The sequence below is a fragment of the Lontra canadensis genome, unplaced genomic scaffold, assembly GCF_010015895.1.
Source record: "Lontra canadensis isolate GAN:19392208 unplaced genomic scaffold, GSC_riverotter_1.0 scaffold9, whole genome shotgun sequence".
In the NCBI taxonomy this organism is placed as follows: domain Eukaryota; kingdom Metazoa; phylum Chordata; class Mammalia; order Carnivora; family Mustelidae; genus Lontra; species Lontra canadensis.
The window spans coordinates 9187210-9206566 of record NW_022631003.1 but is presented as its reverse complement, the minus strand read 5'-3'; the positions used below and the strand labels follow the sequence as shown (position 1 = coordinate 9206566).

Sequence of the window (19357 nt, the reverse complement as noted above, 5' to 3'; positions counted from 1 at the left end):
AGTGCTATGGCCAGAGCCCAATGAAAGAAATGTAAATATCACAGATCAAGACAGAGCGGGTTCCTTGAGAAGCCAAGGATAATGGGCACCTGGTAATCAGGAAACAATTAATCTTATCTCTAACACAGGCATCTATAAATAGGGCAATTTATCATGCATTTCACAATGTCTACTACAACTGTATACCTCTTAAGTTTTAAATGATGCTATGCTCTTAGAACTATTTATACTAGCAGGCTGTTGCCCACTGTTTCAGAGTGAGTCATCAGAGATATCTTAATTTTTCTACTTTTGTTATAAAGCAGTTTGATTTTTTTGAGCTCTCATGGGTATAATTGATTCTGTATGTCATAAGGATTCTGAGTTGTGAAATGTTAAATAACAATGTTCTAGGCTTTTCAGTGGAGTGGTTACAGTCCAGGACAAAGAAACAGTTTAAACAAGTCAAGTCACAAATTCTCTGTTCTCTAATTGCTTGCTTTTTTTTTCTCTTTTACCTTTTTGTAGCTCTTTGTCATTGCCTGTCTTTGTCATCATCATGCTGAATGTTTGGGCCTCTCTGTACATTCCTCACTTGTGTTCTTTTTTCTACCTTTTCTTTGATGTCTCCTTCTTTTTATCCTCTTTTGGTAATGTTGTCTGGGTCACCTGGGTTCTTACATTTTTGTGCTTTAGCAATTATATTTTATAGAGTGGTCTTATAGCCTAAATATTTACACTCACCATCTCTCTTCCTTCCTACCCAGTAGAAATAATAGCTGTTTTATATATGGGACTTAAAAGTTTAAAATGTAATGTCCTGTATATTATTTCAGGTTAAAGAAAGTGAAAGTCTCTTTTAAAGTACAATTATTTTAATTATAAAAGCCACTTAAGGGAGTGCTGTTATCTTAAAATATAGTCTTTTGATAAACTCCAGATAGTAGCAATTAAGATGAGCCCTCCTTTCAGCAATCCTTTTTCCTTTCATATGGAAAGAGTGGCATATGACTCTTTACAAATATGCTAAATTCAAACCAAAAGAGGTATTGATCATTTCAGAACACAACAATTTTAAATACAGTTGGTCTGTTATCCACCTGGTTTATCCACCTCTATTTTTTGAGGTCCAAAGGGCCACAAAGTCTAGTTTTGAACTGCCTTTTCCTTCATTCCAAGGTTTTAGTATTCCTTTTGTCATGCTCAAGTTTCAGTGGGAATGAGCAGGCGCTGTGTGGTCACAAGTGAGAGAAGCTTCTGGAAACAGAGCAGCCCCAGCTGCTGCCCCACAGGTGCCCGGCCCACAGCCTTGCGGCCTCGTGTTCTTTCCACCGGTCACCGATGCACCGTGCACAGGGGATTCATGGCTAGGGGCCTTGTAGAGATACTATAAAACAATGCTGCTTTCGGGTGCCAGGTTTTTTATAAGTTTAGTGGGTGTTTGATTGACAAGTATACCAGTGAAATTAGGTAGGATTATAAAACTGTTTTTATCATAATGCCTTAATGTATTGTCAGTCATGATTTTTATAATTTCTTATTCACTTGTGGTGAGGTTGTCTGAAAACTTTATTTCTGCTTTCTTTTTAGTCCTGTACACTTTTGGGAAAGATTTGTTTGCTCCTTCATACTACTAGTAATAGTAATAATAAAAATAATGAGGAGGAATGTCATTACCACAAATTGAGACAATTTTCTGTGTACCCAGTACTTGGCTATGCGAAGCATTTAGATAACGCCCATACTGAGCTCCAGATATGTACTGGGCACTGCGCTACACCCTTGCTAAACATGATTTCACTTAATCATTGAAAAAACCGAAAGAATGGTTTTCCCCATTTTCCAGATGAGGAAACTGATTCTCAGGTGCAAAAAGTCACATGTTCTTTCGAAACAGCTTTAAGTTTTTATTCCACACAGCTTCTTGGGAGCAGCTAAGGGACAAAGGAATGGAGATAGAATGAAAGATGGCCGTAGGGGTTACTATGACCAGGATCAAACTTTGTAAATGCAGGTTATTTTTCAGTCTGATATTTTAATGTCAATGATTGCCCTGAAAGAAATAAGGGTACTAATACTTATAAGGTCAAACAAGACCTAGAGTATTGATGAGGAAGCCTCAACCAAAGCTGTCTTTTAAATTTTAGACTAGGCAAGGGATCTTTCAAATGAATGAATTAACTGCAAATTAATTAAGATTAATTAAATAGTAGGCCACACACTAAACTAATGTGTAGTGCCACTAAAAGAAACAGGCGCTCTTTGAGAGGCTAGTGATTTAAGAAACTTTTTTCATTGTCTTTGAAAATAATTAAATCTGCATTTCAATGTTAATACAATCACTAATGAAAAGAATCTTATACTAACAGAACAGGAAGGGACTTTAGAACTCATGTAGGTTAGCCCTGTCCAATTAGGATGAAAAATGAAGCCGAAAGCAATGACCTTGACTTGCCTGGTCCTAGAGGCAGTTATTGGCCAAATTAGGTCCACTGAGAACCTGCTTAAAAATAGACCCCTATCATGATTAAGCATGAAAATTTATATTTTAAGATAGTACGATTTTTTTTTCCCTTTGGCCTGTATTATTTTCTTTGGGAGACATTTTAACTGAATCATCAGAATTGTTTCTACATATTATTCAATAGCATTTTTCTATATTGGAATATGTTTTACTCTAATAGTAATAGAATTTTGTCTTTATAAATGTAATTATACTTCAGTTATCTTATTTCCAAAGTAATTGTCAAATTTATTTAGTGATTAAATTAAAAATATATGCATTACAAAAAGGAAGACTAGTTAACTGTAATCCCTCAACTCAGAGGCAAATGTTAATATTTTCTTGTTCTTTTTCTTTTAGTCTTTCTAACATAAACATTATTTTTTTTCACTTAATATAGTGGTATTATTTATATGTTATATTCATCCTTAATAATATATTTCATATATTAAATAATGTATTTTATCATATCATTAAATATTAATCTATGACATCTCATTCTCTGTTGCTATTTCTATCTTAAACCAGTCCCTGATTGTTATTTTAGATGTGTCCTGGTATTTTACCTTAAAAAACACCTGTAACAAAGAAAACTTTTATAGCAAAATCTTCAGAAATTTGTTTAATTATTTATATGAATTTATCAACCTACTTCACAAATTTCCATTTAAAAACTAAAATATCAATTTACTGAGATTCAAGATACTAGTCCCATTCCACCATCATTATTTAACTCAGTAAAAAAAAAATTTCTAAATTTTTCTAAATTTAAAAAAATTCCTCAATTTTTCCACCTACTAAATGTTTTTAACCTCTACCCCAAAGTATTTCATTGTCATGCATCTGCTTTTGGTAAAGTAAAAAAGATTCAACATATCACCAGAATACAAAATATATCATTTCAAGATGATATTGCTATGCTTTCAAAACTTTTTTGCTTTCAAAACTTTCACCAAACAAATCAACTTTGTCATGGCCCTGTTTGAAATGAGAATAGAGTAAAAGCTATAATACAAGTTACACTAATTAGGTATAATTTTCTGCAGTGTTAGACTCTCGAGAAGATAAAGACACTTCCTTTTGGCTAAGCACTCCTCCAATCATCTCCTATGAAGGCAGCTGGGAGAGACTAGCTTCCTCGTTCTGTATTATGGATACTACACATGGAGAAATATAAGCACATTTCCTTCTCAGATAATAAAATTCCATTAAAAGATTTATTTCTGAGGCAGAAGTTTAAAAGAAATGACCGTGGGATATTCACATTCTTATAAACAATTTCCATGTCCATGAGAAGGGGCCCATCTCCCTGTTATCCTGATATCAAGAATCTCACAAAACTCATTTGTACTGCTCATAACTATGGGTTCCGTGGGGTTTTCAGCCCATGCTTTCCCAACAAATGAGCTTTTTCATTTGTTCCTAATGACTTTGGTTTATACAAAGAGATCTTAAACTGTCCCCAGAGCAATCATTTTGCTAAAATGTTATTAGAACATCTTTACAAATTTAGCAACAAAAGGGGCTTCATTAACAATGGAAATCATCGGGAACCAAGGCCCTTAGCAAATTCGGTGCTCACCAGTCTTGTTTTATTTTCAGCAACGAGTACAATAATGTTGTGAACTATCCACTGACTCCTTAGCTGGTGGGTGGGTAAGGAAGTTGAGGAGTGGATGCCATGGGAAGCGATGCTCGAAAAATCCGGACGGTATTCTCCGGTTAATCGGCTCTGTCCTTGCTCTTGGAAGGAGACCTGTAAAGCCGAAGCAGCGCGTACTCATGGCATCTGCTAATAGAGTCATTTCTTTCCTGAGAGTTTGGGGATTTGCAGACGAGACTGAGGGCTGTTTTTCAAAGGACCATCCGCAGGATTGAGATTAAATATGTAAACATATGTGTGTCTCATTTTTCTAGTAACCAAATTTGATTCATCTGCTATGCACAGAGGGCCAGCTGCTGAAAAGCCTGAAAGTTGACCTGCAGCTTCTGGCAGAGCAAATCCAAATTATGGGATTTTTCTCTGGGTTTGACACTGCAGCTTGAGATCCAGAATCAGCCCCTATTCTGGGCAGCTTTGAGTTTAAAGGCCTCCATTGCCCAGAATAACTTCTGCTACATTCCTTCAGGGTGGTCTCTCTGTCATTTCATCCAGCACTTTATTGCTGAGTGCCCTTTTAAGATTTTTTTTCTTCTTGCTGTGTGTATGGCCAGATTGCCATAGAGCAGTTCCTTCAGTACACCGCTAGCCTCTGTCCTTATGCTGGCCCAGAGGCGGCATTTTAACAAGTACCAGTTCAGTGCTAGGGAGCACTGAGGATACTTATTGTTGGAAATCTGGTCTCACCAACATTACATATTTCTCAAAGACGACTGATTAAACTGTGTATTAGAAAATTAACTTAAAAAAAAGATTAGCGGCGACCCTATGGCCAGTTGAGCACTGAGAAAATGATAGGTTGGATGTGTCCATATTACTCTGACTACTACTACTATTAAAACCCAACATATCAGGGGCACCTGGGTGGCTCAGTGGGTTAAGCCTCTGCCTTTGGCTCAGGTCATGATCCCAGGGTCCTGGGATTGAGCCCTGCATCAGGTTCTCTGCTCAGCAGGGGGCCTACTTCCCCCCCCATCCCACCCCCCACCTGCCTCTCTGCCTACTTGTGATCTCTGTCAAATAAATAAGTAAAATCTTACAAAAAAACAAAAAACAAAAAACCAACAACCAACGTATCATACTTTTGTTGTCATTAGCCATCTCTAAGCTGATAAAAATGGGAAAGACTGTCTTGTACAGATCATCTTGGATCTCAGTTTACTATATCGTGGTGATAGAGCAAAATATCCTCTCTCAGAACAGAGTCCCCTCACTTGCAAAAAGAAATGTATAAGGCAGACATCATGATATTATTATATAGACTAAATAAAATGTGTAACTTGAAACATGGTATTGCCCAGAGGTGTTATTTTCTACCTCCTGTGCTCCTCCAGCCAGTACCCAGGGCTTTGGAGGGACAGTCCTTTTATTCATTTGTATGTGCCTCTTAAACAGTTCTGCATCAGCCAACAGCATCTACTGAATAATGAAATATGGACTATTGCTGATATATGGCAGTCAAGTTGTTTCTAAGGAATATAGTTTAGTATCTGGTGGGTTTCTTTTTCTTTTTCTTTTTCTTTTTTTTTTTTTTTTTTTTTTTTTTTTTTGCATTTTCCTTATTTCTGTATGCTTTTTCTACTGGAAACCATTGATATTGGAGATGCATTTCATAGGCAGTAACAAACTTGATTCAATGGACTCTATCTCTATATTCTCTTTAATACATTAATAACTTAATGACTCTCTGTTAGAGCTAACGTTAAGAAAATGTACACTGAGAAAAAAAGGAAAATATACATTGATTGATGAGCTGATGATTTCAGTAGACATTTTATTGTTTTTTCTTGCAAATTTTTTTGTTGACTGCTTGGCTAAAGTCATAACTTTTATACAGTGTTTTGCTCTGTAACCTATAATATTTGAAAGAAAAGACTCATCCTCCTTTCGAGCTGTTGATTTAGAGAAAAAAAATGAAGTTTCTTCATTTTCTTATTATCGTTAGTAAAGATGGAGGCATATTTGTAATCCTGTATTGCATCTACCATGATTAAATGTGGCAGCAATGTTTTCTGAAGCTCTGGGCTGATGTCTGTGTTCTTTTGTTTAAAACAAAACAAGCAGAGCGCTTGCCTTCTAATACCGCAAAGACAAAAGGCTTTAGTCAGCAAGATTAAAGTAACTTTTGTCCTAACACTCCAGATCACTTACTTCTAGAAAGAGACAGAATAATATAGTTTTAGGCATTTCTGGGAACAATTAATTTTGTACGATTCTTCTAGCAAATCTCAGCATGTGGTATCCTGAAGCCCAATGCTCCATATTCTGAGTGTCCTACGTCCTCCGTAGCTGCATAACAGAGCCAGATGAAGCATCTTCCCGGTGATCATTCAGATACTTCCTCCTGTTTTCTAAATAGCCCTTCAACCATAGCAATGTTTTAACCATCAGTCAAGATCCTAAATCTTTAGAAGAGAGGGTTTTTTATCTTGCTATCCAGAAAAAAACACCTCTTATCAGCCACATTCAAGTTACAAGTAAGAAACTTAAATAGTGGATCACTGAATATGACACAAAGCAGAATATATTTTTTTGACTTTTTGTAAGTATTCTAGTGTACTTTCAGGGAAGTCAGTTTTTTAAAATGTGGCATATATGCTGAGACTCGAGAGGACAATATTTAGTAGAAAATTGCTATGGTGAGTAAACATGAGCATTTATAACTTATAAATAGTCAAGAGTAATTAAATCCACTCACACTTTCCCACCATAATATTTATTTTGGAGTCCAAGTCAAAATTTAGTCTATTTTTATAGTCACTTTTGTAAATGTAGGGAAAAAGACATTTTTTTCTCAAAATTTATTACTTTATGTTTTATCTGTTTATTATCTCTATCAGTAATCTTCTACGTTCTGCAATGTGAAGGCCTATTTGAGAAAAATAATTTTAGGGACACCTGTCCATGATTTTAGGAGAGATGTTTGTTTTATTCAAATTAGTCTCTTCAATCTGTGCTTCCTTGCCATTCTTGGGTCTACCAATTATGAGAGCAAAATCTTTGATAAGTGTATTAATGTTGGTGGAACTATAAGCATCCTGCTTGCATTGTTTCTTTAAGCCTTTGTATTCTGACTCTTTTTAAGATTGTATTTATTTATTTGACAGGGAGTGGCAGAGGGAAAGGGAGAAGCAGGCTCCCCTGTGAGCAGGGAGGCCTCATGAGACCATGACCTGAGCCTAAGGCAGTCATTTAGCCTACTGAGCCACCAGGCACCCTGTGACTTTGGTTTAAATATAGTTTCAAGAATAGAAACAAAACTTGCATTCAAAATACATTATTTTGCATCATTCAATTGCCAATTTTTAAAATCTTGTTACTATATAGTATTATTCTCTTTCAGGTAAAATCTGATTAACAAAATCATCTTTTTAAAAACTGACTGTAGTAAAGCAACATCTGTCTTTAGTTTCAATGCTATGAAGCATTTAATTAACAGAAAACCACCATGGGTTGCTTCTTTAGAATACCACTAAATGTTAGAGACATCGTCTACTGTACAGGAGTTTCACTACTAGATGAGGATGTCTGGGAATTCATATGGATGAAATTCCACTCCACTACAGCAGTTTCTGAGAAGAAAATATTATTGGAAGCCTTAACTTGCAGTGATGACAGGAACTTATTAAATAGGTGAGTCAATTAATTTTCTAAATTTATTTGTGTAATGAGAGTACTCTCAGTTAATCAAAGTACACTGAACTTGATTTTATTTCCTTGAATATAAGCTAGTTACACTAGGATATATTTTCTACAGCTAAAGAAAACTGCCGTATTGACATGACTAACGCTAATTGAATTGAAAGAAATACCTTTGTTTCTCACTATAAAGATTTTTTAAGTGAGTTGATAGCATCAGAACAAACTTGTGATTTCTTCACCAGCAAGATTTTTTTAAATTTAATTAATGAGCTAATTAAAATGCTATGAATTTGCTCTTCCCCCTTTTAAAAACAGAAAATTGTTCTGTTGATAAGTTGTATTGGTAGTTTACACAGGACTGTTCTTCTAAAGAATATGACAAATTAAAGCGTGTAATTTTTGTAATTTTATAAAAATTTTTAAGTTATTGGGCTAAAAGCTTTTCTACAATTCTGTCCTTAAAGGCTTCTGAATCTATCACTGAATTCTGAGGTGGTATTAGATCAAGATGCAATTGATGTGATAATCCATGTCGCTCGAAATCCACATGGCCGAGACCTTGCCTGGAAGTTTTTCAGAGATAAATGGAAGATATTAAATACCAGGTAGAATAAGAGTTCAATCATTCAAACCTGAGTGAGTAAATTAAAGGTGACATAGTAGAGATAAAGACCCAACTTTTTGTGTTAAAACTAAGGTCCAGATAATAGAATTGGATTTTAAAATAGCCAAGTTGAGTGTTGCCACTCCTGTGAAACTCAGAATTATTTTAACGATTCTATAGTATTATTCATGTAATAAAGATTAAAGACTGTGATTATATATGGAAATGTGGGAGTAAAATGTTTAGCAGTACAACGTTTGTGGAAAATCTATTAAGTTGTCTAAGGTTGAAGAAATATCATACAACTGTATTCTGAATGTGTTATAGAAAAAATGATTTATAAATCAGATATAATTATTATATTACATAACAAGAAAATTTAACCTCTGCTAGAATTGTTTTTAAATTTTCTTTATATGTAAATATCATAAAACACCTGAAATAAAACCAAGATATAGAAAAGGAACATTTGAATCATTGTATAATCCTAGTTTCAATAGAATTCATTCCTGAGACATCTTGTTTCATGATGAGACTTTTTCAGCCTCAATTTAGGAAAATGTTTCATTATGTATTCAAATATATTATAATAAATGTTGATTTATTACTCTGATAATCTCTATGGCATTTTAAAATTTAATTTATTATAGAGCATGTAGATGCTATGTGTTCTCAAACTTAAATGTCCCCAAAAAGTGACCAGACCTCTTGTTCTGTCTATTAAAAATTGGCGTGTAAACTTCATGTTTTTAAGGTACATAGACCTTTCTCAGTCGCCCTTGTATAAAGGGTTCCATTTGAATGGATGTGTCCTGTTAAAACACAATTCTATCTACAAATATTTCGTCAGAAAGTGCTGATATTCCTAGAAGACATATTAGCTTTCTTGTATTTGCAGCTCAGAAATTGGAATGATTGGAAGATTAGAACTTGCTTTGCTCTCATGTACTATAATATAGTGAATAGTCAGATACAAGGTGAAATTAATATATCGGAGCATTTCACTTTAAAAAGTGTCAAATATCTGCCAATACACAGTCTGTGTAGGGAGTGGTTTTGTCTATCAGAGTTCAGCATAGTGGGCATGTATAGTTCAGTCCCAACCAAAAAATGTTTGGTTCTTACTATGCTTATTTTGTATCACTTGAGAGTCCATGGTCGCTAACCAAAAGCTAAAAAGGTTGAGATTTGGAAATGTTTAAAATCTTGGCAAATAGAACTGTCTTCTTCATTAGCTTCTACTGCTCTAGCAGTCCTTAAACACTGGAGTTCATGGAAGTGCTGTCCAAGGTACTCTATCTTTTGCAGATTCTCCCTGCTTTTAATTGCCATCTATTCTAATGGTTTCAATTGCTCCCAAATCTAGATCTCTTACTCAAACATTTTGTCTAAGCTTCACTCTATGATAGACAGTTGCCTGTTTGGAACACCCTACTGAGGTGTACCTGCAAAGCTAAACCTATCATTATCCTCTTGTCTTCCTTTCCTCAGTAAATATTATGGCCATCCACCAATTGCTCAAGCCAGACACTTGGAAAACTACAGATACCCCCTGGTCATGTATGACAATTAGGCTTGAGATATTGTCAATTTAACAAGTCCTAAAAGAAAGGTGCCACAATGCTGTAAGGGAAGCATTAGAAAACCTCTTATAATGGGGGCTGAACCTTTGCTTCCAAAACCTCAGAATCTTTTTTATCTTAATTCTGAGAGTATGGTAGTCTGTGATAGGTATCCTTAGCACAACAGAGATAAATCAATAAAATGAGAATCCTTTCCAACTCACCAATACAAACTGCTCCTTACTGTGGGTCACGAGTCAAGAATTTATGTCTGTGGCACAAGGATTATGCAATCCAGGTGAACAACTAAATACTTCAATTTAATGTCTATATGAAAACATACTAATATTTGGGAAGCATTTCAAAGAAATTTGGCTCAGTTTCTAAGCATGAAAAAGGAGAATGCCAATGTCAGTTGTGACTGACTAGACCAAAGGATCTGTGTGACATACTGTTAATGCCCAAGTTTGTCTTATACTCCTCTTTCTTTTGTTGGGATTTCCTTTTTTTATTTTATTTTTTTCTTATAGTGAACTAGGTTGCTTTAAAGTTGAAAGTTTTAAAATATTTCTTCCTCAGGCCTTAGATCGAAAATATAACAATAATTCCTAAATCTAATTTTAGAGGATTCCTTTTTTTTTTTTTTTTTTTAATGTACTACAACATAGACCTCCCTGAAACATTTTGAGCCAAATCAGGTGGCATCTAATGTTATTCTGCAGTCACAGATCTTTGCACCTCCCTCGCTCCCTGGAGAAATGACCTTGAAATGGTCTGACATCTTAATGGAAACAAGATAACATTGGTCAAATGGTGCCCTTGAAAAGGATTCTTAAAAAAAAAATCTGAAGAGTAGGATTTCTTAAATTATTGCTTATATAACATCAAGACTTTTTTTTTCTTTTTAAATCTTTCTAGGTATGGAGAGGCATTATTTATGAATTCCAAACTCATTAGTGGAGTTACAGAATTTCTTAATACCGAAGGTGAACTCAAAGAGGTAAATATTTTAATACAGGAGTTCTAATGATTTTCTTTTATAAATATATAAAATTATACATTTATTTTAACCACTTTTTTTCTGACAGACTCATATCCATTTCTTTAAAAAACACACGTTCATGCTAAAGACTTGACTTACTTCATTATTTGCAAAGGTATTTCTATTATATTAAACATGAAATGCCTTGGGGGGCACCTAGGTGGCTCAGTCGGTTGAGAATCTGACTCTTGGTTTGGGCTCAGGTCATGATCTCAGAGTTTTGAGATCCCCTCTTGGGGCTCTATGCACTCAGTGCAGAGTCTACTTGTCCCTCTTCCTCCCCCTCTGCCCATCCCTCTGTGCCCCCGCACATGTGAATGCTAGCTTTCTCTTTATCAAATAAGTAAATACAATCTTAAGAACAGACAGACATAAAATGCCTTCAAGAGGTGTTTGAATATAATGATTCTCAAACTCCAGGACTCCAAATCCACTCCCAGTATCTTTGATCCAATCCGCTGCTCCTGGGCTGATGATGTGAACCCAGGTTGGGATCCTAGAAATAACAGAACCATCCTGTCACAATGACTCAGCATTTGGGTACAAAGGATCAAGGATTATGTTAAGATATAGAACTTGAGTCTCCCTGCTTCATGTTCAGGCGGATTACAGGGTGTGGATCACCAGGTGTGATTATAAAGCTTCGTGCTATCTAGTCTGTTCAGTGGAATGAATTTAGTGTATGAAAGAGGATATATCTGGCAATATATATTGAGATTAATAGTTTGTTGAAAATTCTGCTTGATTTAATCATACATGAATTTCATTAAAGAAAATAAACAATTCTTTTTTTTTTTTTTTTTAAGATTTTATTTATTTATTTGACAGGCAGAGATCACAAGTAGGCAGAGAGGCAGGCAGAGAGAGGAAGGGAAGCAGGCTCCCTGCTGTGCAGAGAGCCCGATGCGGGGCTCGATCCCAGGACCCTGGGATCATGACCTGAGCCGAAGGCAGCGGCTTAACCCACTGAGCCACCCAGGCGCCCCAAAATAAACAATTCTTTAAGGACTAGTGTCTGGTTTAGAGTATATCTAATGTTTCTTTTTTTTTTTTTTTTCCTGGTTTATTTCTCTGGAAATTTAAACCAGCTTTTTTTTTTTTTTCCCCCTAGCCTTTAACTCACATTTGTAGAAGAGGGGGTGTGAAATGGGGAGGGATAAATATGTAGGAGGGAGGAAAAACATATAGATACTTTAAAACAAATTTTGTTTAAGATTTTATTTATTTATTTGAGAGAGAGAGAATGAGAGAGAAAGAGAGAATGAGAAGTGGGAGGGTCAGAGGGAGAAGCAGACTCCCTGCTGAGCAGGGAGCCGGATTTGGGACTCAATCCCAGGACTCCAGGATCATGACCTGAGCTGAAGGCAGTCGCTTAGCCAACTGACCCACCCAGGCATCCCGATACGATTTTTTTTTTTAAGATTTTATTTATTTATTTGACAGAGATCACAAGTAGGCAGAGAGAGAGTCAGAGAGAGAGGGGGGAAAGCAGGCTCTCCGCTGAGCAGAGAGTCCGATGTGGGGCTCGATCCCAGGACCCTGGGATCATGACCTGAACTGAAGGCAGAGGCTTTAACCCACTGAGCCACCCAGGTGCCCCTAGATCCTTTTAAATGATTCTGATGAGCTGGGCTTCAACCATCTACTTTTTTTTTTCTGCTGCTTCACTCCATTACAAAGGATAGCTGAGATTCGGCTTTGACAATCATGGCTTCCTTGGCTCTCACTCATCGGATATCTGGGCTGTGACCCAGAACTAAACATATCCAGCAGCATTTCCCCAGAAGCATCACCCTGGCACTATCCTTAACATCTTCTAATAGTGCCCGGTGTTGTACGATCATCCCACATGCACTGACTTGGATTCTTGCACGTGACGAGCTAAGCTAAGCTAAGTCTCTGATTGTAATGATTTGAAATTCAATTTTTATCCCTGCTGTGTGTTCCCAACCCTAAAGGATTTGGTTCTGAAAGCCCCAGCCCATGTTTTACTAAATTTTTTTAATAAAGGAAGCTAAATGAGAAGGACTCCTTTCATATCCATATGAAACAATGAAAGAACAATTAAATGAATGATTGCTTCCAATTTTCTCTGTATTTAAATGAAGTACTTTTAATTTCTTGATTTTACATTCAACAATCAGTGAGTAAAAGACTCATTTAGTCACAACCTATGAAGCCATTGAAGTGAACACAGAAGTGAAAAATCTCTTCTACTCTTTCCTTCCCCTCCTCCTTCTCTCTTGTAGCACCCTTCCTTCTCCTGTCTTCTCCCCAGTATTCTCTGCCTTTGCCTCCTTTCCTGCTGCCTCACTTCTGTTCCCGCTTCCTTTTCTTCACCCTCAAACTCTTGTCGGTCTTTCCTACTTTCCTTGTTTCAGGTATACCCAGGCGCTGGGAAAACATCTTTTAAATGGATATTTATTTGACTTTATTGTATGCTGACCGTTTTGTTTTACTTACTTCACACATATTTTTAATATTTTTCCACTTGATTTAATTGTCATCTGAAATGTCCTTGTAATGAAAAGTGCAGTTTCACACTTGAAACTAAACTGTGGTTTTTATTCCATTATCTACACAGCAGCTAACCTCACACCGTCTGGCTGTGGCATGAGCTAGGAATCGCTTCCTGACAAGGCAGCTTGTGCTGACTTTCTAGTTTGACAATTGCCCTCTGAGGCTTTTCCATACTTTCCTTACCTCACCATTGTCTTTAAGATTGGGGACCACTGTTGTAGAGTAGGATGGGTGTTTGCTTTGTATTGCTAATTACTCCCTCCTCCCACGCTCATTAATATAAAGCAGGTGAGGAAATTCCAGACTCATCCTCTAATAACCAATGAACCTCACAAGCAGAAAACCCAATGCCCTCCCTTTGGATGTGGGAATATTCTTATTTTCAAGAGTATATATAGATCAAAAGGGAACCGGCATCTTTATGAATTCTGAAAACTCAGCTGAGGTATTAATGACCCCATTAGACCCAGGGGCATTCAGTAGAGAAATAGGAGTAGTTGCAAGGTCCCTTCCCCAAAACTGCATTCTAGTACCTGAAACTGGCAATTTCCTTCTAATTACGAGGCTCTAGCAATTTGAACACTATTTCTCCATGAAACAGTGTGTTATTTCCTTAATTTTAAACTAATGGAAGTACAACCTGAGGAAGCGACAGAAGCCCTTTGCCAGTTTTTCATACTGATGTCTGTTGAGCAATTCTCCCCAGCGCTCCTTTTTCTGCTTCTTGAACCTCATCGGCAGCCCTGTTGTGGAGGAACATAGATCCTGGGCATCACAGACATCCCATTTACAGTTTTAATGTTGAAAATATAAACCTCATAATAGGGCAATAGCTAATTCAATTCATTTATATGGTTACTGAGAGTATATTATGTTTTGCAATTTTCTCTACAAATAATTTATTTTGTGATGTTTAGGGTCTCGGGTACCCTAAAATCAGAGTTTCTTTTTAAATGTGAAAATGCCTTCTAATGGAGAAATTAACAAACATGTCTAGAAATTTTATGCTAAGAACAGGAAGCACAAACAACTCTGACATCTTACTAAATGCTATTTTATAAAAATGTCTAAACTTGCAACATTTTCAAATAAAAGCAGAAGATGGCATAAATATTTAGGAAACACAATAATAAAAGCTAATAACAGCAGAAAATCTACCAAAGAACTGCAGAAATAAGCAAACCGGAATGCCAAGTGTCTTCCATCTACCCTGTGCCCTCTAAAGTCAGGCAAAGGGTCTGGAAGGTGCTATGATCACACACTCCGGGACCTGTTAGATGGCTGCTCTGACCACATGTTTGCCAGAAGAGCTGCAGAGGAATCTGGGCATAAAATCAATTTGTGTCAACCACGGAAAGTGGGCCATATGTGTTCTGATGAATAAGCTACTCCCAAGTTTCATTCAAGTCACCTCAGGCTCTCTGAGCTCATGAGGCTAGTACTTAGTGCACTTAAATAGTGATTTAAGAAATGAATCCCTGGGGACCCACCACTTACATTTTTTACTGATGGTTCTCTTGCAAGATAATCTGACCTCCTGTCTTTGTGTCAATAACACATTCATATTCAAACCCATAGTTTGCCTTTGACGAGGACTTAACTGTTTTACTTCCAGTGTTCAGGCTGGCTTGCTCTGTCTCCCACCAAGGGGCCAAGAACATGCTGTACAAAGTCAAAGTTGCAAGTGGGTCATTTATCACTATCTGGCATATTTAGTACTGCCGAGGAAAGCCTGTAATAATGCAGAATGTATTTTAAGAGCAGCAAATATAATTTTTTCCTGATTGACATATATTATGTAAAGAATACCACTGTAATGAACATATGTGATATATACATGTATGCTGTGATATACGTATTTGTATAATAAAACAATTCAAGACATAGACCATGATGTGCTACAGGAATATAGACTGAATGAATCCAAACATATAAATACAAATGAATTATTGGGTTAATCAGTTAAAGTTTAAAAATATGATTCAGTGTTTCCATTAGACTTCCTTTTAATATATGTGTGCCTGTTACAGGCATATGTGTGTGGCACGGTGCCCTGAATATTGAAGACATTTAGTAAATTCCCATGTCTTCCCTTCTTCCTCTTAGCATGTGTCAATTTGGTAAAATGTCAAACCAATTTTCAGGGTAGCATCAATAAATCTTTGCTATATGTTGGATATTTTACATGTTTGTTATCAAAGCATAGGGATTTTGAAGTCTTATAAAGGATATAGCTCTGCGATGAGGTCATTCATTGCTAATGCCATGGGGCGGGGGCATGGGGCTTTGTAGGAAAGTGGAGGAAAAACTTTGAGAAAACCTATGGGTATCATGTAATCAAAGTAACACTGTCATAAACAAACCGAGCTACCAATGAACCACTTTCTAGATTAACTCAGAAAGATATTAAGAAGTCCATTTTAAATGCCCTTCCCCCTGTCCCTGAGTCAGTCTTGCTGCACTACATTTCCCTCCTGGCATGTCCTCCATGCGGCACCCACCATATGATGAATCACACCCACACTAATTACACCACTAATGTTTCTGTGTTGTAAGCTGATTTTTCACATTTGCCTATTAGCATTGAGATTGTTGGTTGGTTGCCAGTTTCTTAACATATTGAACAGAAAGAAAGACTGCTAGAAAGACTCTTGAAACCAAATCCCTGAGCATTCCCAGAATATGTGAACTCTCTAGAGAAAATCTTATATCCAGAAAAATATTAGCAAAATATCTTAAAATGGTAACTTATTTTAATTAAGTGCTCTAAGTCTCTAGCTAAATGAGTCCACATTTAACTATCTTTCATTCTTTCTAAGCTGAGTCACTTGGGCCACTGAAATGTCATTAATCATCCAGTTTTCATAGCATCGTTACTTTCTTCCCACCACCCAATATCTGGTAATCCTTTGCTGCTAAAGATAGTGTCAACCCCTTATGCTACTTATTTGGGGATGATGAAGAAGATTTGGATCTCTACCAACAAAGAGTGAACTTTAATCCTTATCTTCAGTTTTTGAGGCTATTTGGACATTGGATGTGCTTCGTAATTAGAACTAGCCTTGGCCACAGTCCCATCAACCTATTATGAAAAGATAAATATGTCTGTTTTAATATTTACTTAGGAAACAAGAGGAAAATTTGGAGCTCTTGAAACTGTAATGTCCACTCTTTTTTCCTTCTGGTTCCAAAAGATACTATACCACACTTAATGGGCACAATTGGTTATATTGTATTTCGTTAGAGAGCTTTCTTCCCGTATTAAATATGCCTTCTGTGGTGGCTGCGGCACTTCGTTTCTCATGCAGTCTTGTTTACATACGTTAGACAGGAGTTTGAGGCATGCATATTTACCATTCAAAACTGTTTATTTCCAGCTGAAGAACTTCATGAAGAACTATGACGGAGTAGCTGCTGCCTCTTTCTTGAGAGCTGTGGAAACCGTGGAAGCCAACGTGCGCTGGAAAATGCTTTATCAAGATGAGCTTTTCCAATGGTTAGGAAAAGCTCTGAGACACTAAACTCTCTCTTATAAACAATCCGACTCCGAATTTTGGGAGAAGACCTGCTTTCTATGGAATGAGGAAAATGTGCTATGTAGAAAATGGCCAGATTTTCAGCATTAACGTGTGGGAGGAAAATTTTATTTATTTATTTTTTTGGTTTTGGGGGAATTTTTTGTTTCATTCATTCTGTTTTGTTTCTCTACTGGGTGTTCTTCTCTAAAGAAACTCTTGCAAGTGACACTAGCCATGATGGCCTCAGCTGTACATTCCTCTTTGTACAGGACCAAATATGATAGTAGTGCATGCTGATGTTGCCGTCAGTTTGGAAAAACATATTCAGAATATTTTGTGCATGGTTGTATGGTCCTGCCTGTGTTCAGCATGCTTACTTAAACTGTCTGATGTCGTATGTGTATATATGTTACATCCAGGATGGGCATTATACAAAAGCACAAAGATTATCTATGACAATCATTGTTGCAATGAAAGAAAAACTGAAAAGGAATTCTCTTCTTAGTCCTGGGCAATGTGGGAGGTGAAATAGCCCTTTAAGTGATCATTATCACTTCTTTCAGCAATTGGCTTGTCTTGCAATGATGACTGTGTAGCTAACTCATTTTCTTCGAGTTAAAGCCGTGTATACGTTTAAAAAGGCGTATAGATAGTGTATGCATATGTATATGTACAGAGGGAAGCCCTATATGTATATAGTATGTTGTACACTGCACTTCTGCAAAGAATCTCTTCTAATCAAAGAAACTTTATCTCTTTTTATAAACTTGTGCAAACTTTGAAAAGGCTGAAAAGAATTTATCTCACCACTCTCCACCATTTCCTAACTAAATTTCTCAACTCTTACAGATTTTTTTCATCTACTTCCTGAACAACAGTCTATTCTACTACATGAAAGTGAATTCAAGCAAAATTTGTGTATAAACACTCTTCTAATTCTCCAAAGTGGCAGAAACATATCCTAAATACAGATTCTGTCATCATTCTGGTCAAACTTCCTGTTGCATAAAACAATTGTGCATGTTTAATAATTATCAGTGCTGAGAAAACGTTTCTTTCCCATCTTGTTTGTTTTTCCATCTCATGTTGTGTGGTCCAGAGGGTTAAAAACTTTCTGTGTGTGTGTGTGTGTGTGTGTGTGTGTGTGTTGGTCTTTGTGTCTGTGTCAGTCAAATCCTCCATTAAGTGACGGGACCTCAAGTAGGTCTGATACCATGTAACGACCCTTGGATCCCAGTCGTGCCATCCATTCAGAGGACAGTTATTTTCCTTGGGCAAAGCTTTTTCTTTGGCATTGACAGCTCTCTTCTACCTAGGAATTTTAAATAGCCCTTGCCATGGCTGTCTGTTATGTAACACAAGTGCTTTTAAATGGAATTCTCACCCAGTAGGCCAGCTCTCCAAACATTGCTTAGATGATCCAAAATGAACATATTTTAAGTTTGCCGTTATAAAATACCAACAAAACCACTGGACCCAAGCCAAAAGTTTGTGGACCACTTTTTATTGTCCTGAGGTTTTCCACTCCTCCAAATCTTCTCTCAGATTATTGAGAGAAATAGATTCTAATAGTCACTGAGCACTGGGGGAAAAAATAGGTATTATAGAAACCGGAGCCATAGATTTATTTTGAGTCCTTGTAAAAAGGAGCAATTTCCTAATCCATCAAACAAGTATCACCTACAACTGAATTTTATCTTTTTAACAACTAGTGACTATTACTCATACCTAACATTTTCAGCACTTCATTCAATTAAAACACATGAATTTTAAGGACACTGTGTGGTATTAGTAAGACATAGTAATAGTAGAAAATCTAAGTCATTCTGCTGATCAGAAGTCGTGAAATTTAACTAGTGCTTATCGCATATAAAATCCTTTAGGGACAAGTTCTGAGACATCACAATAGTAAATATCACGCTGCAGTGCAGGTCCAAAACATGTACCATATCACCCTTGGATTCATGGAATTGAGGTAAATAAATTAAAAAATTAGAGGGGGATGTCTTATTTTGTGTCATGAATTATTGAAAATTCTTTGTAGTTGTGACATTCTTTTTGAGTGAAATCTCCATTTCCAGATTTGAGTTAGAAAGCCTTTAAGAGTTCTTTTTTTCCTCCCCACTGTTAATAATCTTAATCCTCTTTCAGTATTTTAGTGGCCTTGAACAACTGGTTTAGCTACGATGTCAAATCCTAAATGTGTAATTATGTGCAATGTTTGATACCTCATAGAACATCTGTTCAATGGTATAGTAGTATCAATGGCATCGAGATGGAATTTCTGTTCTACATATTTTTCAATAATTTATCCTTTCCAATGTTGA

General features: G+C 36.4%; 1 protein-coding gene across 1 annotated transcript in view; it reads left to right on the top strand.

Moving 5' to 3' along the window:
• TRHDE (thyrotropin releasing hormone degrading enzyme) overlaps positions 1–18640 on the top strand; it is a 362821-nt gene extending 344181 nt beyond the window's left edge. Inside the window, exons 16-19 of the mRNA XM_032854781.1 lie at positions 7608–7775; positions 8249–8389; positions 10869–10950; positions 16890–18640. Of these exons, the coding sequence (XP_032710672.1) occupies positions 7608–7775; positions 8249–8389; positions 10869–10950; positions 16890–17033 (535 nt within the window). The 3' untranslated portion in view covers positions 17034–18640. The remainder of the gene's footprint in view (positions 1–7607; positions 7776–8248; positions 8390–10868; positions 10951–16889) is intronic.
• Positions 18641–19357: the final 717 nt, after the last annotated feature.